A 27,607-nucleotide genomic window follows, 5' to 3' on the forward strand; every position below is an offset into this window, starting at 1 on the left:
TTTTACCCCTGAAACAATATGAATAACCGATCTGGATTGGTCAGGGATCGGGGATCGATCTCAACTGATAACGATCCAATATAGCCGATACGAGACCGATACTTCAAACCATGATTGTCATGCACATATTTCAAGCACATGTGAAATGACAATATTTATCTTCATATGAAAAAATTGTGTACTACTAAAAGGACAAAAAAACAAGGTTACAAATTTCTCGACACCTTGACATGTACCAATAAGAAAATCCCTTATTAAACATCCAATTACAGATTTAATCATTATAGAAAATTAATACTACTTGAGCAAAAATTACTTTCACTCGTTACTTGAACTAAAAGTTACAATAAAAAATAACTAAACTTTTAATTTTCTCACCAAGAAAAGTTCAATCCTTTAATATTTAATAAGTTGTACTGTTCACCAAAAAAAGTTGTATTATCTATTGAATCATTGCTGACTACTTAAATGAGCAAAAAACATCATTCATTCACAAAGTCTGACTTGCCAAGACCCTTCCACTCTGTATTTTCTTAAAACAAGACCTATCGAGTTGCACATTCTTAGCCTTTAACGATAACTAAATTGTTTTAAGTAAACATAGAAAGTATGGCGGCCTCCACAAGTACGATTTCTTTGTTGTTAGTCTATATTCCAACAGCTAGAACAATACCTGCATCCGAAGAATAAAGCACAATATGAAATATTATATACGATGAGGAGTGGTATTAGAGAATGATATGCAATCAATATCAAAACAAACTGAAAAAGGGGGCAGTAAATGATTTAATTTTCATTTCATTAACCAACAAATAGTAGGAAAAAAATCTTCTTATGTAAATAAAGAAGAAAATATAAAGAGTTAAGGAAAGACATGCACAACACGGTTATTAAGGCAGTGAGGCAACCGAGGCGTTTAAAGGTCTTTCAGAGTACTTTGACGATAGAGGGCATAAGGCGTCGCCTTATTGAATAAAGCATTCCAATATTTTATTTTCTATATAACCATTTTATTTGGCTTAAATGACATTAAATACTACTCATATGCTAAATAAAGATAAAAGTTCATACTTCATACCAATGCAAGATATTCATAAAAAAGCAAATCAATAAAATGAATAAACTAAGTTCATCTAGATCAATCATTATCATAGCGTATAATATAGATATATAATTACTCAATCAATATTGATAACCAACAGCCGAGAACATCAAACCAGATTATCAGAACCAAGGAGCTGCATATTCATCCAAAAAAATAAGATAGCTGCAGAATAAGCCATAATACTATATCCAGCAATACCATCTCACAAAGAATAAATCAGAAAGCTACCAGACACAAAAAGAAATGCCTATTAATTAAAAGAATAATACCCAGGCTACAATACACAATCAATATTGATAACCCGCAGCCAAGAACATCAAACCAAAACCAAGGAGCTGCATATTCATTATAAAAATTAAAAAAAAAAAAAAAAAAGAAAGGCAAAAAGAAAAGAGACATGCAGGTTGCAGTGAAGAAGAAGAAGGGAGAAGATAGAAGGGAGACTGGGAGAGGAAAAGAAAGCAGGAAAAAACGCTAAAAAAAATGAAAAGAAAGAAGAAGGTAGAACCATAGAAGGGAGAGGAAAAGAAAAAAAAACAAGGGGAAATAGAAGAGATTAAGAGAAAGAAGAAAATACAGCAGGAAGAAACCACAGAATGAAGAAGAATAAAGAAGCTGAATAAAAAATTAATAAATACATCAAACGCCCTACCTTGGTTTAAGGAATGTTTTCCGGAGGAGTCTCACCACCGCCGATGGAGTTTCATCGCTGCCAGAGCAAGATCCGAAGGGGGAAGGGGGAAGGAGGAAGGACACATAATGTGATTTTTTTTTTTTTTTTTTTTTTTTAAGGTTTTCTATTTAAATACCCTTGATCCTATGCTTCTCATGTGTAAACTTCCCCATATACTTGCCAATCAATAAAATCTATATGGAATTAGTGGTAAAATAGTTATAAAAAATGGGCATAAGGCGACCGCTTTACGTGCAGCCAATAAGGCGGTGCACTGCCTTATGCTCCCAATACTGCCTCAGTGCCTCTTAATAACTATGATGCATAGTTGATAAAGAATCCATGTCCTTGACCCGTTCTAGGTTTTTTTTTTTTTTTTTTCCTGTTTTTGTTGTGGTGTGCTCCTTTCCTTTTACTTTTTCCTTTCTTTTATAATCTTTGTCATATCCATCTAGCTGACTGACCCCATTTAGTTGGGATATGGCTGAGTTGTTGTTGTTGCATATAAAGAGTTAAGGCTGATTTACCCATTTCATTGTAAAGAGAAAGGATAAGATTCTTTCAATCCTTTCATTGTATAGCTGTTATATGGAAGGATTGAGATCTGAACTCTTGCTGCAGAAATGATCGCAATGCTCCAGAGATTCTAGAGAAGGCTCTGATACCATGATAATCAGTAAAATTTTGTGTCTTGTATTCATGTAGGAAACCCATATATACACAAAATTGGATACTCATACAAGGTAAGTCTATAGAAAGAAAGAACTTTACAAGGAAAGAGAATATTACAGAAACCTATATAAGGTAAGTCTATAGAAAGAAAGAACTTTATAGGGAAAGAGACTATTACACAAATATAACAGCTATCAATGAAAGGATTGAAAGAATCCTATCCTTTCTCTTTACAAATTGAACCCAACTTAAATATATATATATATATATATCATGAAAAAGGAAAGAAATCAATTAATCAAGTATGCAACCATTATACCCCTAGTTTAGGCCCATAAAAAAGTGGCCTATTACACTCAAAACACATGGGATCAAAGGCCCAACATGTATGGAACACAACCCTAGGCTTATTCCTAATAAAACAAACATATTTCGATGATGAATCTGCATCATTAAGGCAATAGGGAGATCTATCTTGAAGGCTAAGGCCATTGTTAAACGTGGCTATAGGATGATTAGTGCAAGATCTTTCCCTTTCTAATAGCAGTAGGGAGATCTAATTCTTGAAAATTGGATGAAGAGTTACCCGAACCAAAAGGGTGTGGAGGATGATGATCAGAGGAAGGCTACTGACAGGTCTTCTCCTTTCTTCTGTACACAATCAGCACCTTCTCCATCTCACTTCCATTAAATCCCACAGAAGTCCCTTATTGAGCTCCCCCTTCAACTTCGGGAACCTCTACAACTTCCATTTGAATAGTTTTCCCCACATCAGACTTTCCTCTATCAAAGGAGAAAGATAAAATAGGGAAGATTTGTGGAGGTGGCTGCACCACTACCTTTTCACACTTATTCTCCCTTGAAGAGGTGCCACTTGAGATTAAAAGAGGACACTCAAAAAATAGTTACATCCATGGATACAAGTCTTTTCTGAGAACCTGTAGCTCTTCATAGTAGGACTATCATAGAGTTTCCAAGGAAGATACACTTAAGAGCTATAGAATCAAGTTTGGAAAGCATGCTCAGTTCAGGTTAAGAAACAAAAACAAAGGGAAGAAAGTAATATCCTAAAACTCACTGCAAAGGTGCACTCTCCAAAGGTTGCTATCGATGTGGGATAAAGGCCCTTTTATAGAATTTTGAGGCATACTCGACCACTTAGCTTAGTAAGAAATCAGATTTCACCCAAAATCATTAGATATTGGATGAGGAGATATGGGTGATCAATAGTAAAAAATGGGAATAAGAGGCTTATCCAATGGAATCCATGTACAACCATGAATTAGTGGTTCCTAATCATGTTTAGGACTCTTGCGAACGTGTCTAAGTCGTCATTGGATCAAAGAAAACTTATCCAACCAAATTTTGGATATGAAAAGCTTAGAATAATGAGCCATACAAGATTGCAAATTCCCATATTTTGACAAAGAGATGACATTCTTTGACATCAAAAATAGAGTTTTCAACGTTGATAGTGCATCATTCAAAAAAGGCTTTCAACGTATATGGAGGATTTTCTGTGTCGAAGAAACCTATTTTGGCACCAAAATGTTGACTAGTTGCTCACACCTTATCTGGTCCAACCAGGTTTGGAATGGGTCTGGTTCAATCCTAATTTAGTTACAAATTTTTATATTATTATTTAAAAAAATTATAACTTCAATTCATAAACGAGTTTGGTATTGTAAAGCTTATGTCAAGTAATTTTAAACGGAATAGAATTTAGAAACCATTTTTGTCAAAATGAGAATTTTGGACATGGATTTCAAAGATACAATATAAAGAATAACCATTTTCCTACATAGGAATTTATTCATGATGATCATCTATTCTGAAAATTCAAAATTCGGATTGATTCTAAACTCATTTAACCACTTTTGATCCGATCAGCCCTCTAGAGGTACTTGGTTATTTTTCAAAACATGATTCCAAAAATGACTAAGATTACATGAAGTCTCTTAAGCTCTAAATTGGACTTCTCCCACTACTCCAAAGCACATGTTAAACATCGCTAAATGCGTCTCTGGGGTGACAAAATGAGGTGTCTATGCCACCAAATGATGGCCAACCATGGAGATCCTAACACATTCCTTGGTGTGTCGAGATTTGCACAGTATTCATACTTAACTTTGTCCCTACATTTTTCTTAGCCTTATACTCCACCATGTCACCCTTTCTGTCAAGTAAAGGCAAGTGCAGACGTCTCAAGTGAGGGACTTGTATACATAGCCACTTGTCTAGTCTCTTCAATTTGCAGGTACCCACATACTTCATCTAAATATGTCTTGAGAACTTTACTCCAAATATGGACTCCAATGGGTTCAAACCTCCAAGAAGAATCAAGATATGTACTATTCCAAACATTATACACAACTTAGCTTCGTCCTTAGGATCCAACAGGTGGAGATCTCTATAATAGTCACTTTCTTCCCAAACACCAATCAAAGTGCTGTAATACTTTGAGATCGCCAAGTCCCCCAGCATCATAATAATTACCCATTAAAAGAGGTGGTAAACCTAAGTTGAATCACCCACTATATCAAAAGTTTGGGCAATAGCATCCCAAATTTCCTTGGATATGGCTTTACATATGAACATTCTACCAATTTTAGGTTTCATAGAGAATATCAGCCACGTCATCACAATGGCAGCCTCCCAAATCTGAAATCTCACAATATGTACCCAATCCAGGAAATTGGTATTGTCTAGTTTGGCAATGGAAATTTAGACATTGATACTTTCCAAAAAAAAAGAAGCTGGGATTACCACTACTTGTGCCACCAGCTTGGGACTCCACTAGTCCAATAACCTCAGACATTTTATAGAAATACTATAGAGAAGTTGGTTAGACACCTTAGCTAAGTGATAGTCCACATTCTTCCCACACTTCTTCCAAAAAGCAATAATACTTGATTTCAAATATCAGGGAAACATCACTAACATGAAACGATCCCAACCAGATATATCTCTAAAGTTAGGAAACACACCAAACTCAACATTATGTATCAACCAGAGCAAGTAACCAGCCAAGAGGAGATACACAGAGCATGAAACGAACAAGCAGTCTACATAACCAGCAATAAAACAATACCAAATTTTCAAGTTCTGACAACTTTCAGCAAAGTATTACAAGTTGGAGTAGTTATTCCTAAAGTGAGGACCCTTGGCAACCCAAAGGGTTCTGTTCTAATCTCTGATGGACTTCAGATTGACAACAAAAAGGAAAAGATTCTCAAACTTGGCTGGCTGCAAGCCTGTAAATGGGTAGCTCATGTTTCTTTAAATGAATAGCTCTCATTTATTTTTCCATTTTTATGATAACAGCCCAAAACATTGTTCCTTGTTGTTGATGATTAAGTTCTTGGGTCTCACATTGAGATCCTACAAAGCACTCCGAGGCTTGAAAGGAGGAGATGCTTTGATCAACTCTCAAACCAGCCTTGTAATCCATCCCATTATGATACCAAGTCGTAAATCACACTAGGAGGAGAGGCCATAGGGAAAAAAGAACAGAAGAAGAAAGATGTTAGAACAAACACCAAAGGAAACAAAGAAAATAAACAGATTTGCACAAGAAGATACAGAGATTTAACGAGGTTCACACACCAATGTGATCTGCTACGTCCTCGGGAAGAAAGATTACAATGGAGATCCCTCAAAAACATACAAACACGCAGCAAGAACACTCGTGCAGAACCCTAACAGAAAACCCCCAAATCTCACTTGCTTACATACCAAGACATTATAGCATGTAAATACTCCCCCAAGTCAGTTCGATCCATCAGGTCATACCATACCAAGCCCTCTGCTACCATCACAAATTTCAGAAAAAGGTCCCATTCAAATCGCCACCAAACTTTGTCAGAGAGGGTCAATCTTCAAAACAGGTCAAGAATTCGAGACACATAACAAAAGAGAGTGTTGGGGGTGGAAGCAACGTTCTAATTCTGATGTAAGCAACGCACGAAAAAAGCATGTGCAAGAACAACAAGAACCTAAAATAAAAAGAAATGTACATGCACAAGAAATAAGAGATATACGTGATTCGGCAAAACCGCCTATATCCAAGGAGTGATATCCAACTTCACTAAGAATCAAGAGAAGAGAAAATAGTGCAAGTGTGCAACCCTTGCAATTTGAACCCATACGAAGCCCCCCTCTACACCATTTTCTCATCTCTTATTCACTTTACATCCTCACCTTGGCTTCTTGCTTAGTCGTTGTACATATGTTGCACTCGCATTGTACCTCTTGAGACTCTCACAAGAATCCTCACATCTTGGCTCCTTACTTGGATCAACATAAACGTTGGTAGACATATCTCTCCTTTTATAGACTCATCTTTGTTTTCGTTTTCTTGTAGAGAAAACCCACCAATTCTCTCCTTTTTTCTCTTGGATGAAACTCCACCTTGCTTTAATGGCTTCAACAAAAAACCATTTCATTGTTGACCATTTCATCTTGTTTTAAATGGCTTAAATAACCAACCACTTGTTGACCACTCCACCTTGTTTTAATTTCCTCAACTCACTCCACTAGTGAAAGTTCATGCCAATCCATATGGCACTTTCTCACATTAGCTTGGACCAATAAATTCTCCACCTCATCCATTAGTCCATCTAGATCATTGAACCAACACATCAATCGATCTAGATAAAATCCACCAAACCCAACAATCTTCACGTTGGCTTTTATCATAGTCACATTGAAGACTTCTTGGAAAAACCATATAGACCATTTAACCAACCCTTCAACCAATCTAGATAAAAGCCACCAAACCCAATAGAGATAAGCGAGGAGAGAGTTTTTGAAGAATGAGTTGTAGTGAGCTACAAACTCACTTCAGCCAGTTCTACTAAAAAGTCCTTTAAACTAAAGCACCAAACATACTCAGACAAACATAAGTAATCGTCCTTAAGCAACATTACATATCTTTCCCAAACATCCTTATTCTAACAAACAAATCTATTGCTTAGAAGTCTACAGTTCCTTCGAGGTTATAGTTTTTGCACATGCACTCTCTCTTAGCAACGTCCTAACCCTATAAGTCTCTCAGTCAAGAGGGTTTAAGTTGGCCAGCAGATGTTCTTAACTGTAAATGCAACTATTAAGACAATAAATCATATTTTTCTATATGGTGAATTTGTTGCAATGATCTTTAAATATTGTGTGAGTATATTTGGAAATTATTGATTATCTTACTCCTTATATCAAGCGTGACCTCAAATAAAACTGATTGGTGGGAAAGGATCCACGTGGGCGACCCCATTTAGTTGGGATAAGGCTGAGTTGTGGTTAGGTTCCCTACCCTTAGCTGAAGATGACTTTTACTATGTTGACAACTTCCAAATAAATGGCCTCATATGATCTCCATTATTGGAAGGCTCATTAGCTATAAACTAAATCTACGGAAGAATTCTAATGGAATACTTCCCAATGGATCTTAGTGGCTGTAATTTATCCATGCTTGATTTAGAGTACACTTTCCGCTTTCTTTTAATTTTAAGATTAATTAATTTTCTTTCATTTTTCCATCTATAGGAAAATTTTGTTCAACATAGAGCATGTAAAGAAGTAGAATTGGCATTTCACTGGCCATTTTGCTTTCTAAGAGTTTGTATAACCAAGTGGTCTAGTACTAGTTACTCATTCAGGCCCTACCACACATGGGATGGCGAATGGCATCTTCAACGATACTCATGGGATGAGCTACCCATTATTTAAGTAATAAAATTCCCTAATCAAGTTCATTGCTCTAGTATCTTCTGCATTGTTCCCAATTAAATGGTGCTTTCACATAATCACAACTCTTGCTATAATTTCCAGTGATGTAGAAGTATTGGGTAATAATACCTTGAGTTCAACATAGACAACTAAAGAAAAACCATTCTAGAAGCAAAAATCATCGAGCTAACAAGAAGAACCGGATTTCTCTGTGCCTATAGAATCGGCTTCTTCAAACCATAAAACATGAAAATATGAGATTGAAGCAAATGCAAAAGCTTATAGCTCAATCCACACTTCCATGTAGAAAAGAGAGCAATTAAAAACCCTAGGTAAGTGGTGGACACCTAAATAAGGAGATGTAGGACCATAGCTACAAGAAGAAGAGTTCTTAACAATAGTCTTGGTCGAAGTTTATCATAATATGTACATCTGGACATTATCTTAACTCAACTGATAGTGCCATGTGTACCAATTTTAGACTACCAACCCACATTCCCAAGTTGTGAACAAGAATCTAAGATTCCTTAATTAAAATTATGTTTCCCTATTTAAAGATCTGCATCATACTCTAATTTCAAATAAATAAATAATCTATCAACTGTTTTGAACCTATACTTATATAAGCATGTAATCAATAAAATTAAGTAAGTTGTCCTTTGGCTTTTGACTTTTGAGGCATACATAACTAACAATAACCTCTAGATTCATCATTCATTCATATATATACAATGAATCCAACCAAGGTGGCAACCACTAAATGGTAGAAATAGTGTTAAATTTTTATAGGTAATCTGAGGACAGTTGAGCACAGCCGAGAGGGAGTATACAAGACAACCAACTTCTCAAATATTAGAGCTATATTTTCATTCAGAAAATTAAAATTCTCTTCCACTTTGAAGTTATAAATTTGACTTTGAAAGAAAAAATCTATAGAGACTTGGAAACATAGTTCACAATATATATATAGATAGATATTAAAGTCTCCAAAAAAAATCAACTAACCATATGAAAGAACAAGTTGCATAAGATACGCTCAATAAAGTTTTCTAACTCTATTACCAAAATTATATTTATTTCTTTGTTTACAATTGAAACTTGTGACAAGAACAAAGAATTTATTTTAAAAAAAAAAAAATGAACAAAAACGTTGAATAGCTCAATAAAGGAGAACTCACCTAGTACACTTTCCTTCTAAACAACTTTGTTGGCATACACCTCTTTGTAGACAACTTGTTTTCTTCATCCTGTTGCTGGGGCTTTAAGGAAACACAACCATCACCATTCTCAGCAATTTTTCCTTGTTTAACTTTACTTTTACCACTCACTCCAGTTTTTTGTTGTTGCTTTGGAGAAGCAGATCTTTTTGCTTTCTCAACAACTTTTTCCTTTTGTACTTCAGCCTCAATTATCACATTGTTAACTTCACTTTCACTATTAACTCCATTTTTTTGCTTTCGATTTTTAGAAGCAGCTCTGTTTCCATTGTCACTTTTTTTCCCTTTTTGCACTTTACTTATACCATCAAATCCAACATTTTTCTGTTGTTTTTGAGAAATAATTCCTTCGTCAGCCTCAATGTCAACTGCTTTCTCTACTTTAACTTTTTGTTTCATATTCTCACCATCATTTTTATTGTCAATGAATGCTCTCAAAATATAAATCTGCAGAAGAAACAACAAAGCATAATGTAGTAAATAAAATATCCATTCAAACCAACCAAAGAGAGATTTGTATGATCCCTGAGGAAGTAAATGAAATTGATTTGAGGTAGAGGCTAAGTAAATAATATATAGGGTGCAAGTTTGGCCAGACGAGCCCACCCAAGTCCGTCTTGAGCCCAACAAAGCCTGGGTTGGGCTTGTCAGCCCGTGTGCTGGGCTAAGACTGAGATTTCCAAGCCCGGGGTCAACCCAACTGAGCCTGGCTAAGGCCTCGGTCTGAGCTCAGACTGGCCCTATATAAACAATCATATATTATTATGATACAGATATAAATGTATAACGCATAATTATATCATATATAGGGGCTTCCGAGGCCAATCAGGGCTAAACCAACCCAGCCTGCCCAATCTCAATCAGGATTGGGCTAGGGTGAGCAGGGCTGAGATATCCTAGCCTGACCTCAGGCTAGGCAGGGCCTGGGATAAAGGAACCAAGGGTAGGGTTGGGGTTTTAAAAAAATATAACCCATTCCAGCCCAGTTGCACCCCTATTAAATATTCAAAAGTCAGCGATAAAAAGAAGTCAAACAGAATATGATTCCCAATAGCTTGTTACAGAGACAGACACTAGAAACAGCACTTAATTCTCCGCTCCAATTCTCTATTCCACCTAGATCTCTGCATGGATGGTGGTGGATTGCTCCTTGCAAACAAATCCCACTCAAAGTCGAGTTCAAGATTTCAGTTTTGAAGCTCCAATTGCAACTCCAAACAGCTAAAAGTTTTGCCACTTCTAAGAAAGAGTTTATTGATTTGTTTCATTTCAATTTTTCCTAGTCTACATACAATTAATTTGCTGTGTTTCATAAAGTGTCCTCCTTGTCCAACTAAAAAATTTTAGGTTCAGGTTGCCATTGGAATAGGATTGGTCTATAGATAAGGCCCAAAACAGGGCATTATACAAATTTTACATCGACAAAGCAATACTTTCAGCTTTTGAAATATTCATCTTCAACTCTTTTCTGAGTTTTCAGTTAGAAAAATTCTGTCGTTTCCCATTGATACATTTAAGTGGTAACAGAGCTTAGGATTTCCTCTTGCTCAATGGTTACCAACGATGAGACCACGAACGGTTCTTCACGAGGACTATGGAGCTTTGATAGATAATGAGACATTGACAAGCTCACACATCAAACCAAGAGTTGTTGTTCCTACTAATAACAGACATGGTAAAACACTAACTCAAGCCTTGACTTAGTGCATATAGTGCTAGTTTCAGTTTCACCTCATTTTTCTTCCTTTAGCTTCCAAAGTAAGGAGCAGCTCATTTAGTTATTCCATCAATTGTAGTTAGGAGACGATATTCCACCAACTGGATGTACTATTCCAGTAACAGCTGATAGAATTCCAACAATTACATAACCATATCAGCATCAGAATCAAAATCTCTCCTATACAACTTGATTTTAGTATAATTTCATGAAGCCTAACAAATTCCAGCATCTGGTATGCATGTTCAAAGGGGTACATTATAAGGTTAGTAAACTACTACACAATAAGGTACACCTGTTATTCTTCAATGGTCAACTCCATATTGAGGATTCCATGGATTGGTTATTTAACGCAACTCCTTGAGTACATAACCAAAAGAGAAGAAACTCAATCTAGTAGCACATAAGCTTAAAGGAGATGGATCAGCTTAGTGGGATCAATTTCAAAAGACACATGTATGCAGAAAAAACCACAAATCAGGTGTTGCAAATGTAAAAAGAAAATTTCTTTTGGCCCAATTCCAACCGCAAGACTACAGAATTTGGCAAGCCAACAATGGAGAACCAAAGGTCAATAAGGCTACTTCAGGGAGTGATATCATTCAAAGGGAATCATTCTGGATTAATGCAAATGAGATATTGGGGCTTATGGAATCAATCGTTGGAGCTCCAGGATTAGTTGATGGTAATGGGGCTACTTTAGGGTACTTGTATGAGGTCATGGAAAAAGCAAGAGTGGTACTAGAAACAAGGTTCGAGATTTCGGTTTCTAGGTTTTGGTCGGGCCTAGAACTGAAATGTTAAAGTTGAAACCAAATTTTCGGCCAATGGTAAGATTGTATGGAAGATATTTGGAGGTTTTCTGTCCAAACCAGATGAAATTTCGATCCATTTCATTCTAACTTATTATTTATAGTTAGGACTTTGTACAAATTCTGTAATACCCTACTTCTTAAACCCGGTCTGATTTCATGGTTGACCCGGTTTAACTATGCAGGACCCAAACCGGAGAGAGTTAGAGCGGGCTCCTTATGGACTATGATGGCAAGGGTGACCTTAAACACCGGCTGGCCCGACAAGTCCGAGCCAGTGCCAGAAGAGATGGGAATACCCAAGCCGTGTACTTGCACCTATCATAAGGCCACGTACGGATAAAGCAGGTATGTAGCCGTGTATTAAGGTGCATACGTATATTACATCGTATGCCAAGGGTGGGGTTCGCGCCGAGGCCCGAACTCTGTCAAAAGTCCAAGTTTTGGCCCTCAGATGGGCGGATAGGTGGGCACACCCACCCACCTGGGTGACCCATCCATGTGAACTATTTAGTTATTTAAGAAGTATATATATAGCATTTATGATTTTCTTTTATTTTCATTTATGACACTCGTACGCTGGTGAGGATAGTAAAGAGGAGAGAGAAAAGAAAGGGGAGAAGAAGGGAAGAGAAGGTAGAGGAAGAAGAGAAGGATTTCAGCGGCGCCGAAGCTTGATCTTCCCATTCCGGCGCCGGAAGAGTGATCTTCAACTCTAAATCTACATTTAGAGGTAAGCAAAGTTGGGTTCCTTGAACATTCACCATACCTAAGCATAAACCCTTGATTCGAGTAGTCTTTCTTGAGATCTTGTAAATCCCCTTTGAAATGATGAATCTAAGGTTTAATAGATGATTTATGTGTTGATCTTGAAGGATTTGAAGAGGTATTGACAAGGTTGGAAAAGCATTGTGGGTTTGAAGTGATTTTGAGGGTTTGAAGGTGTTCTTGAGCAAAGAAGATAAGATGGTTTCCCATCATTTGAATCTAACCTAGATCTAGGTTAGAACCATCCTATAAGACATTGAAAGTGTGAAGAATGAGTGGGGAAAAGCCCCATTTGAATCCCCAAAGAATGGAGGAAGTTGGGAAGAAACAGTAGTTGTCCCACCAAGACCAGTGGGTAGGACCGGTGGGCCATCTGGCCCGCCTGTGGGCACCCGCCTGAGAGGGCAGGGCCTTCGGGCACAACCGGCGGGCTAGACCTGCAAGCCAACCGGCGGGCAGGGTCAAGACCGGTGGGCCAACCGGTGGGCCAGATAGCCCACCTGTCTGACCCACCTGAGAGGCCCCGAATGTGATTCTTACATCAGATTGGACCCAAATCGGACGTGCGACTTTCTTTTAACGTTCTAAACATGATTTTGTCATCGGATCTCGTTAATTTTGATTCCAAAATGGTGAAGTACTAACCCCGCTTAATCATATTAGGTTCACCAAATCCTACGCTTCTCGCACCGGATCTCACCCGTACCGAACGGGAATCCTTGTACACTACAGGTAAGTGGGGAGAGGACGTTTGGCCTTGTTTCAAGGCATTGTTTGGCATTCATTTAAATGTATCTAGTCTAGTCATGCCATCATGAATATGCTATATAGATTAGTCATCCTCCCATTGTTATGCATGTGTGCTATATTTACTTTTTAAATACCAAGTGATGAGATGCTTATGTGATTGAATGTTGACATCATTGTGCATGATGCATTGATAGACTAGATGCCGTAGTCGGCTTGGAAACGAGTACATTGGTGGCCCGTGGTATGGGACACGGTGGCACTATGCAATCGTACTATTGTCATATAAGAGCATGCGGTTTAGGATTTCACCTTCCCATGCTACGACCCTTCCCAACAGGGGTTAAGGTGTTGGGTTACCATTTGGGGGGAAGCAGTGGTCGCGGTTGTCGGGTCACTGTGGCAGTTAGACATAACGCCCGGCGGGTCAATAAGACAGTCGGCAACCCCGGTGGTACATTCAAGAGGGCCAATCGTACTGCTTTTAAATTGCTGGAATCAGCACCTTTAATTTCAATCATTTACTTTTCTGTTGAGAGCCGGTGGTCGGCATTGTTTTTACTTTTTCGAGTACTCACGGTGGGCCTTCTCCGACAGCCCTATGGGCGTATCGCAGGATGGAGTTCGTGGCTCGTACCCGAAGTATACGCGCACTGTGGCTATAGTAGCACTAAACCAAAGACTTAGTAATGTTGCTTAGGTGGATGTGATTTAAAAATGTATTGCATGGCATGTAGTGCATATGATTGTGTTTTGATGTGTGGACTGCTGTGTGGTCCATCTTACCACTTACTAAGCTAGTGAGCTCATCCCGCGGGTACCCCCTTTTTAGATGATTTTGCAGGTCATACATCTGAGGAGCACAGGGTGGGTCTCACAATCGAGTTTCCTGAAGAGGACTGGTGGGCCCCTGAGGAGTTAGAGCACAGCATTGTCTGCTTGTGCGAGAGTTGTGCTGCGGGACCGCAGTTCTGATGCCGAGATGAGCTCCACTTCTGAGGCCGAGCTGAGCTCTACCATGTGATGCCGAGCTGGGCTCAACCCTTGATGCCGAGCTAAGCTCTAGCCTTTGATACCGAGCCGAGCTGTGTACTCTGATTATTTTGATAGTTTCCTTTATGTACTATGTGAATTGTACTTTTATTATGTAAATATCATGCCTTCGGGCCCACATGTAGATAACTATTGTATCACAATTCGGGTATCAAGTATTATGGGATTATTCACAGGTAAAACTTAGTCTTCTGCTGATCTGATGAGCTTATATTAGTTGTGTGTATGCTGTGGTGGAATACAGTATCAGATGATCCTGGCAGGTTTGGGTTAACCGGTGTTAACCCGGTCACTGGCCCGGTTCAGTGTGAACGGGGTGTGACAGATTCAGTCAATAAATCGGCAAAACAAAAGAAAAAATACCAAATTTTTTAGTTCTCGTTTCAGTAACTATCGAAACCGAGATGTCACCTTCGTAAAACCTTTCACCATTATTAGAAAATCAAAATGAGACAGACCACTCGCATGGCCAGAATTAGAGAACTTTTTATGCAAGAGAGGAGAATATTTTAGTTGTCATCCACTCTGTTGCTGCCATGCTTAATACAGTGTACTTTTGTAGTATAAGATTCAACAAGGCAACTGAAATGAAAGATGCATCAGAATTCATTGGTGATGTGCTGGTTTCAACTGATGAAAGGGCTGCTTATTATGGACAATTGATCAGATATGGAACTCATATCTATAATAACCAAAATTCATCTTTATAGATTGTACAAGCTGTGGAAAGGACCAATCCTAAGAAGCAAAGGCAGATTCGACAACTTCTTTGTCACCTAGTGATGAAAAAATAGTTGAAAGGGCTGTCACTTTATCTTTCTTAAGAGTGTAGTAATCATTAAGCTTACCTCCAATGGTTTCCCTAAGGTGTGAAAGTGTTGTTTATCAATCATAATGGAAGTTTTAAATAAAATCAGGTTCAAGAAGTACAAACAACCATAATCACCATTATAGGAATAAAATATGTAAAATCAGGTCCTACCTTAAATCTTGTAGGCTCAGATAGTTCAAAAACTAATGCATCTCCATCATCCAATTTGTGGTCTAACGCAAATCCTCTCCAACCCCCACTAAGACCTTGTCTACTTCCAATGTAGATTGCATCATATTCTGAGCCATTCTCATCTTCCAAAACCATATTCACCTCCTTTAAAGGAAGATGGTCTTTGCAGAACTTCGAAGGAAGCCCCTTCAGATACATAGACAATCGATAAATGCATTTGGTATTTTAATAATGTATAATCTTCCACTTACTAGTACATAAACAGAACTTTCTACAATGTCACTTACTAGCCAAAAACAGCTGTACACATGTGAACGAACCATTGATTTAATGAAAGATGGATTTTTAGAACCCAAGTTACTCTGAAGCATCTCTGCATTGTGAATCGCGCTGGCTCGTTCTTCATCAGAAGCGAATTTTACTTCACTAGCTGGTCTTCCAAGGTAGCTGAAATTAAATAGGAATAAACAACTCAAGCAAACTAAAGAAAAAACATTTAATTGACTGCAAAATCAAGTACAAATTCAACCTCTTCCATGATGAACTTGTCCTTGACCTTTTGCGTGGAGTTGGAAGGCCTATGTCAGGCTATAAAGAAACAATTAAGAAGGACAATTTTTAGCATTTAGTTTGACATAATTCATAAACCAACAAGGAAAACCAAATGAAATTGTAAAATAGGGCAAACAAACACATAATATGAGTCCCCATATTCAATAACTAATTTTTACCCCAACCACGAGGGGGCAACTGCACTAATCCTGTTACACTATTCCACTGTATTGGAAGAAGGAACTCTACAATTTGGTTTATTTGTACATGAAATACCAACAAGTAACAACAACTATTCAGTGCAGTTGGTGAGGTTCTGGTGCGCAAAGCCCCCAGTCACCCGGTCTCGAGTTTGAGTCTCCTGGCTGTTGCCTTCCCCCTCCCCCTCTTCTATGGTATACCCATCAAAATACCAACAAGCAATGAAAGCAGAAAATAGCAAGAGACAGTTCGCTGCTGTATGAAGTGTACCTAGCCCATCTGTTAGTATGCCTTAAAGCTGTTTAACAGAGTGATTTGCACAGCCATGGGGATACTGAAGCCTGAAGGCATAATTTCTATCTTTTACGATTCTAATATTCTGGAATAGCAAATCAGAAATTTATCTTATTCAACATAACTGGTTAACAAATACAGTTCACACCACAAATTTAACAAACGAAATAAAATCTATTATTGTTCTCCGTTCTTTTTCCTTTTTCCCATCTTCCTAGATGATGTTTTAACTGTATATAGCATTTAGGCTATGTTTGGAAGCCCAAAAAAAATAGAAAAACATGACAGGACAAAAATCATGATGAGCTACTCTGTCTCTCTCTCCTCTTTTAAGAAAAAAATAAATCAATTTTTTTTTTGGCTTCCAAACATAGCCTTAAAGATTCTTTTCTTCTGAACAGATTGAGAGGATGACACTTACTGCATCGGAATAAGAAGAAACCAGGTTCCTTGCTCGTGAAGAACGTCGCAGCTCTAACATCTCGATGCTTCTTTTCAGTCTGGGCTTTGCAGTACATTGCTACACCAAAAAGAAATATACAAAAGAATGTTAATAAGTAGAATATTCTTATTATAAGTCATGAAAGGAGATTTCAGTTTCTTATGGGTGAGTAGATGTTATGGTAAAACAAGACTCAACCTTAGACATAAAATGGTTGAACACTGTTTCAGGAGGGCCTTAGAAATATGTTTATCTCCTAAATATGCACCCTCTTCACAGTCCTGTATTTTTCAATGTTTTGTTTCGCCAACCAGCCAACGAGGATTGGGGTCAAATTTTGACATGTGAGCAGGGGACCTTGGATCAAACTGCCCACAAAATATGGGCCACATTTGAGCTTCCATGAGGCAGATATTTGATGACAGGTGTGGCTTCATATTATGACCTGTGGGTGTCCCATAACAAGACCTGAGAGAGAAAAAACAACTCTGGAATGGAGCAGGGGAAGTGGAATTTGAACTTACTGGGGACTTCTTTCCAGAGTTTGTGACCTCCAATAGGCTTTTTGAGATCTTCAGAATACCCAAATCCTTCAACTCAAAAAATAAAATAAAATAAATAAATATTAACATTAATAAAGAAAAAGATAAAGCAGTGTTGTCACAAGCACAAGAGGCACAGCACTTGAGTTGCAAGGTACAACCCTTCTGCCTTGCCCAAGTACCATGAGCAAGGATTCAATAAGACACTTGCCTTTTGCGAGTATTCCACCACGCAAGCGCCTCATTATTTTCTTGATTGTTTAGGATAAGAATGGCAGTCTATTGTGTTTTAATTAATCCTAGTCTTTATTATTTACTGTTCTATGATGGTGTTTGCAATTAATTAAAAGTTGTGTATGCACTATGCAGAAAAAGAAAATTTACGTGGAAATTTTGTTATTTACAATATATATTTTACGCACTATTAAATTATATGGTCACTTTCAAATTGTTTATCGTATAAACATTTGAGATCTGCACAAATTGATTGAAGATTGATTGACCAATGCAGGCTTACCCCGACCCAGCTAAATTTCCAGTTATATCTTCCTCCTACCACTTGTTATTCTTCTTCTTGATTCTACTATGCTTCTCCTTAACTTTTTCATGCTTTTCCATTATTTTTTCCTTTCACTTTTTCTCGTGTGCAAAACAACAGAGCTCTCCGTTGTCATTTGACCACACCTTCAATAGGATGGCTCTATCCAAACAAACACAGCAGTGCTCTGTTTGTTTGACCAGACTCTGGTGGAGGTTCTTATCTTTCTTTTCATTATTGTGGTTCTGAACTATTTCTCTTCCCTTTCCATTCCTGATCCTTTTTCTCTTCTTCTTTCCTGCTAATTACCTCCTGTAAATGATCAGACTCTGCTCTGCTCGTTTTATCACACTTCTTTGGGGGAAGAGGGATTGCTTTGTTCATTTAGCCAGCTCCACAGTAGGGATGGTTCTACTCAAACAATCGGATTTTGTTTTGTTTATTTGACCCGACCACTTAGGGAGGTTCTGTTCAAGCGACCAGAATGCTCTGTTCATTTGGTTGAATACATTGCACCTCATCATATCTGTTTAGCTACTCATCTAGTCATGAAATTAGGCAGACTTTTGATGCTTTAATTAATGCTGCAATAGAGGCTGACAGTGACTGGATGGAAAAACTATACTATGGAAGACTGAAGAGTTGAAGAACAAAACTTCAAGCCCAAAGTATTTGACATGGTACCAGGAATTGATCATTAATTTCATAAACTTATATGGATAGACACATCTTGGTAGAACAGATGTTCAGTATGAATCCATTGTTTCTTATATAGACCTTTTAGTGTTATTGTGCTACTAGCATCACTAATGTATAGACCTTTTAGTCATACTGTGACACTAGCATCACTAAGTATATGCTTCACTTTGTGATTTTCCCCTTAGGCCACCTGCAGGCCAAAGCACTTTGTTTACAATTTTTTTCCTTCAATAACACTAAATACAGTAGAGGGGATGTTAAAAACTATAGAGACTGGCAATGGAAGTGCATATCATTCAGAAGGAACAAAGGAATTCTCTCTGTCCATATATTCAATGTAAGAACCATTTAATTTTCATGATTTGAATATCACTAGAAAAAATATTTAAGATACATTTGTGTTATATACTTGCAAATCCACCTCTCTGAACACCAAATAAATATTTAAGAAATGTGTTTATTATTCTTTCACTAATTTACAGCAGAAAAAGAACTCAAGATTCATCTTTCCAATAGTAAACCATAACACCAAAAATATATATATATATATATCAATATTCTACAGTTGTTTTTATTTTTCAATAAGATGAAATAGAAAGAGAACTTATTACTATATACTAAAGCAAAAATATCTCTTCTCCCTTTATTCGGTCTCCTCCATTTGGAAATCATTTCTTCCTCATCTTAGTGGCAATCCTCTCCTTCCCTATTTTCAAGTTCCTTTAATACCCACTCTCTTCTACAACGACAACATCCAAAACCTTATCGAAACTTAATGGGATCGGCTACATGGTGATTCCAAGCAAGGACGAGCACGAGGATCCATGCAAAAGGATTTATAGGTTATGGCTAATTATAATAAGGGCCAGTTGTCAACCTGACGCACCACTACAAATCAGCCACAGGCTTATAACGACAGTCTATAATAAGTTACCGGCTGTCTACCTGATGTACAATATAGATCGGTCTATAATAATCATGCAAAAGGATGAACCTACAAGGAAATAAAAAGTTGGGAGCAGGTTTTAATTACATGTCCCCAATTGAACCCCTCCATGACCAGTTGATGAGCTCTAGCAATTAGCTTTAAGTTGTTGGTATGGTTGCATTGCTCAGATATATCATGGCCAAATGTGTACCCACTCTCTTCTCTTCTCCTAAAATCTCATGAAATGATCAGTTATTCCATTTTAGAACGTTAACTCCTTTTGTTACTCACGTAGCTCTCCTTCATTCAGAAAGTTAAACCAAAGATGCATTAAATCTTCTTCCTCCTTCCCCAATATTTCCTCACACACACAGCTTCTTTTATGTTAAGCTTTAAATCTCATTCTTTATTTATCACTTCCTCTCCTAGCATAGATTATGGAATCATGATTTTTTTTTTTTTTCGTTGAGTCGGATCAAGACTTCCAATTGAATGAGTATATGACTAAATGATCCAAAGCTGAAGAGAAAAAACTTAATTCTAGCCATAACTAAGTCTTCAAGTTCAGGTTTTATTGGTTCTTATTTTTTCCATATCTGATGCGTGCACCAGGGGGAGGGGGAGGGGGAAGGAGATACAATGAGAAAGAGAGATAATGGTGCAAGGGAGAAAGGAGATAAAATAGGGAAACGAATGGAATCGCTTTAAAAATTAATCTTTGGTGTCTTTTTAGCTTAATTGAGGAAGCCATGACCTCATTCTCTAAAGAGAATTTATAGGAATCCTTTTAACATTCAAAGTCTCCTGATCCTCCTTTCATTATCCAATATAAATAAAAATTCAAGGTTTGAGGTCTCAGTTTTGCCACTGGCTTCACCCAGGCCAAAAAATTGAGATTTGGCGAGACATGGTATTTTTTGGTAGGACAACTCAAGACAGGTTTCGATGGCCACAAGGCCAAGTTATCCCATAAAGCATGTTATCTAGCCTACTTTAAACCTTGTAAACACAGTGGAAACAATAGATTTTAAAAATCAAACTCAAAAATGGTACTTTAACTTCAGACCCTATGTTGGTAGTCTATGGCGTAGGTCTACCTTAGGCTATTCCACAAAATATCTAGTACTTTTAAAACATATAGTTCAAGTAAAAGTGTAAAACAACTTAAATAAGCATAAAGAATTAAAAGACATTAAAAAGTGTCAATCTTCAATCTCCAAGTGTTGAAGTTGATAATCTCTATGATAGAGATGAGCTTTGGCAAGAAGAAGTACCAAAACACAATCTTAAGGGGGGTGTTCTTCCCTACAAAGAGAAATAGGCAAGATATAGAGAGAGAAGTCGAGATATAACGAGAAAGGCAAGAAATCTCATCGAAATGGGTTTTAAAACATCATGTGACTTGGTCGAGTCAAGATGAAACCGAAAAAATGAACCGCAAGATATTATCATTTTCCAGTATAGCCCATGGCCTCGCTTCGCCAAAACCAAAAATGACATTTTAGCGAGATCTCGTTGAGATCTCAAACCATGTAACAATTACAAATAGTTAAAACTCCACAACCCAATACTACAATAACCTCACACTATGACTCAATAACGACTCCTACTAAGACTCACCCCATGTACAATATTGAATAAATAACTATAAAAATACCATATAATACTACCCTCTATCCTGATAACTCTCTACCACACCCAACATCCATTATTGCATGCGATAATAGCCATACACCCCTTTCATGCACACAACAGTAGCTCTCCCTTCATAGATCCGTCATGAGATTAATGCATTTCTCTGTTAGAGCAACAATACACTCCACAACCATCTTATTTTCACTACATTCTTCATCGATCAGCCCACAATTCAATCTACCTAAGCAAGAAAAATTGTATGTCACCATAAAAATGCTCTAGCTTCCCCCTCCCTCCCTTTAGTTTTTATTTCAAGATATCCATGCATATATAAACTGTTTACATTGGAGATCACAGCATTAATATTCCTTCTTAATACAGATCCATGTATTCTTACTACCACACACCGCCCGCAGTTCCTCTTAATTATACTCAAACAATAGATCATTTCAGGTGTCTTAATTAACAATAGAAATTTGGCATTATATTGTTTAAAAATTAAGTACTTTTAAGTCGATGTTTTCCAATTAATTTGTTGTTAATCCTTATCAGCTAGGTAAATGAAGCACATATACAGAAGCTCACCATCTCTCATATATGTTACAAAAAATAAAATAAAATTTCTTCTTCATTTTACATCAGAAAAAAACCCCAGAACAGAGCAAAGAAAACCCCTTTCATCACCAAACGGCACCAGCCTGGACAATTAACAGATGGTTCCAAAATCCAAGAAGTTCATAGTTCAGCCTCCTGCATCTTTAGCTAGCATAATGCATTAGAACCCAGAACCCAAAACTGAATCCTTCATCCTTTAAGAAAACAACTTCAAAACCCTAAAACCCTAAATGCCATAACTTGGATTCCATTCAGTTTCAGACCCTTTTTTCAGGAAAGCATAGGTGGGTTGTGGGTTACAAAAGGTACGAAATACACAGAGATTGAAATAGAGAGATTAAAGTGCAAGCAGAAGTGAAAATAAAATTAAATAATATCACCTCAAAACGCTTCAGGTTATCTTGTAGGCGTTGTTTGCGGGATTCTTCGTACGTATTCATTGCCTGCTGGTTTCTGTTGCGGGTTTTGGCCATTACGATTGGAGTGGATTAAGCTGGAAGGGTTTTGCAGAGAATTAATGAACTTCACATAAAACATAAACGGCTAAACCAGTCCAGACTCCAGACACCAGATAGGCAGATCTATGGACTGAGTGACGGAAGTGTTAATGTAAAAGAACCTTCTCGTTTGTGCGCCATTTTTCAAATTTTGAATTGGTCTCAAGATAAAATCCTAAACATTCAAAGGGGAAATTTAAAGGTAAGCGTGCAATGCTCCTTTTTTTCTTCTCCCTCTCTCTCTCTCTCTCTCTCTCTCTCTCTCTCGGGTAGAAATCGTCTGAAATTCGCATCGGTGCAATTCCGTGCAATTCTACCCCAGGCGATTGACACGTGTCCCTGAGGTATATCCACGGTTCAGATTTAATCCCCACAAACCACTGAACAAACCCTTTTCAAACCAAACCAGTGGAGACCAAACCGAAACAAACCGGTTCGATTCATTATTTCAAATAAAAATGTGATGTTTTCCCTCTCTCTCTCTCGACTCTCTCTGTCTCTCGGCCTCTCTCTCTCGACTCTCTCTGTCTCTCGGCCTGAAACCCGAGATCTGCAAGCAAAAGCTCAGATCTCGGTCGACCTCTCTCTTCTTCTTCTTCTTCTTCTTCTTCTTCTTCTTCTTCTCTCTTCTTCTACTTTGAATGTTCATGCACATGCGAGGAAGCACATATATCCTAATAATAAATCTTCGTATTCCTGCAATTCTTACCAAACAAGATAGAAAGTTTCGACCATCATCGATGAGAACCCAGCGATCGTGTTAATGAAGGGCAACTCTCCCATTTTGCAATTCGTGTAATGAAGGGCAGGGCAAATGGGAGAGCCAAAGAGGTTCCCATCCATCCACTCCGGCGATCCGTGTGAATCCTTTACAGTTAAATATGGACGCTCCGATTGTAAGCCATTTGGGTGATTCCCAGCCGTCGATCCGTATGAATTTCCTTTTTATGTCCCTTCGGACTTCGTTTATCTTCCTCGTAAAGAGTCTTCTCTGGTTTCTGTTTTCTGTATCCGTCTCTCTTTCACGCTGCCTATCCGTCTATTTTCTTCTTTTTTTCCCTCTCTTTCTCGGTCTCTTTCACTCTTTCTATCCATCTATCTTTTTGTTCGTGTAGTTATATTTTTAGACTTGTGGTTCGTTGTTATTAAGCCTGTCACTCGATTGAAATCTCTGGACAGAAGGATCATGTCCAGAGATTTTTAGGGCGAGAAGTTTCCTTTGTCTTTTGTTATAACGCAGATGATATTGTGTAATCTCTAGACATAATATTTATGAGGAGAGGAGTTGTTTTTTCGTACTTCAAAGCAGATTTGGAAATGGTGTTTTATAATCTTGGATTTTAGGGCTTGGGTGGTGTCGGTAAATGTTATTACTTACGGGATTTCAACTTGGCTTTCTGGTCATCCAATTACACCAAACCCTCCTCCTCCCAAATCTCCTTGTGGCTTGATTTCTCCCAATGTGCATGAACATTCAAAGTAGACGAAGAGAGAAGAAGAAGAAGAAGAAGAAGAAGAAGAAGAAGAGAGAGGTCGACCGAGATCTGAGCTTTTGCTTGCAGATCTCGGGTTTCAGGCCGAGAGACAGAGAGAGTCGAGAGAGAGAGGCCGAGAGACAGAGAGAGTCGAGAGAGAGAGAGGGAAAACATCACATTTTTATTTGAAATAATGAACCGAACCGGTTTGTTTCGGTTTGGTCTCCACTGGTTTGGTTTGAAAAGGGTTTGTTCAGTGGTTTGTGGGGATTAAATCTGAACCGTGGATATACCCCAGGGACACGTGTCAATCGCCTGGGGTAGAATTGCACGGAATTGCACCGATGCGAATTTCAGACGATTTCTACCCCTCTCTCTCTCTCTCTCTCTCTTAAATGGGTCCTACGGGAACCTTTCCTATTGATCCTATCTGTTACTAATCATGTTCTTAGTTATTACAAAAAAAAAAATTATTAAATAAATAAATAATGTCAAAAACCTTTTTGCCTTTTTTGGCTTTTTGAAAATTGTTTGTACACGCGTAAAGACAAGTTGAAAGAAAAATAAAGTAATTTTTCATAAAATTTAGTCTCACATTAGTTTTGGATGAAAGGTGTGTGAGAGATATAAGTAGGATTTTTTCTAAGGATACAAGCTTTTTGAAGAGAAATTCGCTCTTCTCATGTGTGTGTGAGGGTTCCTAGGGTGCTTTTGAATCGCAGGCCAAGGGCAAGGTTGGATGTGGGTGTGGGTGTGGGTGTGGGTGTTAAAAAATGTATCTTTTTACACAATTCGAATTTGAATTTTTGAATTTCAAATTCATGATACAGGAAAGGACCCATACATAACTCATACATATAGTTACCATGTGTTTACATGAAAGTTACCCATATGTACCTGTACAATAGTTCATATATCCATTGGCATAAGATTTATACCTAAATATGTGAATTTGTAACCGAAACCATTTATCGAAACCGCAAAACCATTTAGTAAATGGTGCGGTTATGGTTTCAAGTTCTAGGCCAATTAGCCAAATAGCGTCGGTCGGTTTTAACCACGGAACCCATTGGTTTCAAAACGAATTGAAACAGTTTAAATCGAACCGTTTTAAACCGTTTAAATCGATCCGATTAATTCGTATAACAATTAAATAAAGAAGGGGCAGTAATCCGTATAACAATTAATAATTAAATTAAGTGTCCATCCTGCTTTGGTATGATTTATTGTAATTCAGTTCAAGTTTAGGCTTTAGATCATGAACTTATTATCCATATATGTTACTATGTTATTATGTTATCATAGATGGGGTGTTTTGGCTGAACCACCTGTCATTTTAATATTTTATGCTGTAGAAGGCTGTATTTGGATGTTGGATGATATTAGTTATAAATGTTTGAGAATGGTAATGCAAAGAAATAACACTAGATTATCAAATTAAGACATACCATCGTTAATATAGAATCTCTTATTTGTGGTTCCAATTATTTTTTGATAAGCTTATGATCTTCAGTTTAGAGATGGCTGCAAGTTATAACAAACCGATTGTGAATCATTTTACAAACCGTATAGAATAAACCGAAATCGAAACCGTATAAAACCGCGAAATCGATACAGTTTAGAAACCGTGAAAACCGAAACCGTTTACTAAACGGTCACGGTTTCAGAAAGTGGAACCGTTTAGTAAATGGTGCGGTTATGGTTTTAGTCAAATAAATGTGAACCGAACCGATCTGCACCGTTTAAACCGAAACCCAACCGATTAACACCCTTACATATACCTGTATACGTGCAGACACCTTCTCTTCTATAATAAAGAAGTCCAAAATGAAATCAGTGTCTGTTAATGTTTTGGAATCTCCTCTGTTGGGCGAAAGTGCTCTCTGTCAACGTTTTTTATTTAGTATTTTGCAGACAAACAGCCTTTGTTTTCCAAAAAACACTCTATTTTCTACCTTTCGTACACCATAGAAATACTGAGTATTATCTTCGTTCTTCCCTATTGTAATCACTTATTAGAGTTGCACCTTAAGTGATTGGAGAGTTGCTTTATCTTGGAAGTGAGGATGTGTGGTCAACCCGATTGCTTACAAATACGGGGCGTTCAAATATCTTAAGGAGAGTATTTTAATACGACTCAACTCTACATATTTTGGAAGTCTTCTGCTTACATTTTTGCATATTTCTTTTAATCTTTAAGTGATACTCTCCTTATTTATTTAATAACATTTATTAAGTGTTTGTCAAAGTCTTATATTTATCGTCTATATGTTGTTTCTTACAGTAGGGACCAATGGGAGCGCAAATGGAAGCATCAATAGTTGTGGGATTCCTGACTTTCATGCGCAGTTGTAAAGATGTGAATTTGAAACCGAAATCATTTACCGAAATCAAATCAAACCGTTTACATCGGAACTGTGAAACCATTTATTAAATGGTTTGGTTTTGATTTTAAAATTGAAACAGTGATTCGATTTTGGTTTTAAAGTTTAAACCATTAGTAAATCATTTAAATAAACCGTTAAACCGATTAACATATACATGGTAAGTTTAAGTTAAGTTTACATTGATTTCAATAAAATAATTTAAAGGCTCTTTGGGTAAGGATCCTTAAAAAGGGAAACATTTCCCTCATTCCTCTTTCCTTGATGCTCCTATTAAATCTAATTCCTCGTGGGGTTGGAGAAGCCTTGTTAAAGTGAGGGATCTCCTAAATAGGGGTTTGCGTAAACAGACTGAAGATGGGTCATCTACTTTGGTGTTCAAGGATTGTTGGCTACCAACTTTCCCTGGAGGTCGTATTATCAGTAGTAGTTATCACCCTAGCTTCCTCTAGGTAAAGGATCTTCTTGTTCATTCTGTTAAGCAGTGGAACGTTCCTCTAATTCGTGCTAGTTTTTCTGTAGTTGAGTCTAAGGCCATCTGTCAGATTCCTTTGCCTATATCTATAAGGGAAGACTGCTGGTCTTGGGCCTTTACTCAATCAGGTGTTTTTACAGTTAGGTCTGGCTTACTATGCTCTCTCCTCCACTTTCCAAGTTTTTGCCTCCCAACCCCCTTTATGGAATCAGATCTGGAAACTTAAACCTGTGCCTAAAATTAAACTTTTTGTGTGGCTTGCTGTAATAATGCTATTGCTGTGAAGCAACTATTGTTTAGACGAAATGTGGCTGCCTCTAGTTATTGCCCTTTGTGCTCTGGGGCGGAAGAATCTGTTGTTCATGCATCATTCAAGTGTTCCTTCACTGCTGCTGTTTGGTTAGTATCCCCTCTCAGAGTTGATACAAATGCTTTTAATGGTGAGAGTTTCAAAGACTGGTTAAATTTCATTTTTATTCGGTATAAGGATATTCCTAATATTGTAGATTTTCATCTTATTTGGTCTACTACTTTGTGGAAGATATGGAAATCCATAAATAATGCAATTTTCAATCATGTGGATCAAGATTTGTATGGAGTGTCAGCCGCCATCCTAGCTTCAATTCGGGAGGGCCATGTTTGCATTGGATCTATTGTTCCTAAAGGGGTCTCTAATCTGAATTTGAACTCCCATTTAGCTCCTCAGATTGTTGCTTTATCTGAGTCTTCTACCCCGCCTTCAGATCATTTTATTTTATATACAGAAGGCGCTTGGCGAGCTTCTTCTGGGAAAGTGGATGTGGGTGATTTTAAAATCTGATGCAGGGAGTTTTGTGGCT

At 37.6% G+C, this 27,607-nt stretch overlaps 1 protein-coding gene across 2 annotated transcripts; it reads right to left on the reverse strand.

Moving 5' to 3' along the window:
- Window positions 1–369: 369 nt before the first annotated feature.
- On the reverse strand, window positions 370–22,651 carry LOC122087051 (B3 domain-containing protein Os05g0481400). 2 transcript variants are annotated; one of them, XM_042656026.1, is made up of 8 exons: window positions 22,318–22,648; window positions 17,505–17,570; window positions 16,960–17,058; window positions 16,021–16,079; window positions 15,779–15,938; window positions 15,471–15,677; window positions 9,353–9,838; window positions 370–673 (listed from the first exon to the last, which is right to left on the reverse strand). In XM_042656026.1, exons 1-7 carry the CDS (start codon window positions 22,408–22,410, stop codon window positions 9,353–9,355), a joined length of 1,170 nt encoding a protein of 389 aa, XP_042511960.1. In that variant the 5' UTR covers window positions 22,411–22,648; the 3' UTR covers window positions 370–673. The 2 variants fall into 2 exon arrangements, with proteins under 2 accessions (XP_042511960.1, XP_042511961.1); XM_042656027.1 differs by lacking the exon at window positions 9,353–9,838 and having other exon boundaries at window positions 22,318–22,651.
- Between the last annotated feature and the right edge of the window lie 4,956 nt (window positions 22,652–27,607).

This window comes from Macadamia integrifolia, chromosome 8 (genome assembly GCF_013358625.1).
Source record: "Macadamia integrifolia cultivar HAES 741 chromosome 8, SCU_Mint_v3, whole genome shotgun sequence".
Taxonomy (NCBI): domain Eukaryota; kingdom Viridiplantae; phylum Streptophyta; class Magnoliopsida; order Proteales; family Proteaceae; genus Macadamia; species Macadamia integrifolia.

Bases quoted from the DNA above. Each gene is read 5' to 3' on its own strand.
- LOC122087051 (XM_042656026.1), bottom strand. From the start codon at position 22,410: ATGGCCAAAACCCGCAACAGAAACCAGCAGGCAATGAATACGTACGAA. The intron at 16,080-16,959 runs GTAAGTGTCATC...GTTTCTTTATAG, and splicing joins TTTCTTCTTATTCCGATGCA to CCTGACATAGGCCTTCCAAC. The intron at 9,839-15,470 runs GTAGGACCTGAT...TTTCTTCTGCAG, and splicing joins CTGAGCCTACAAGATTTAAG to ATTTATATTTTGAGAGCATT.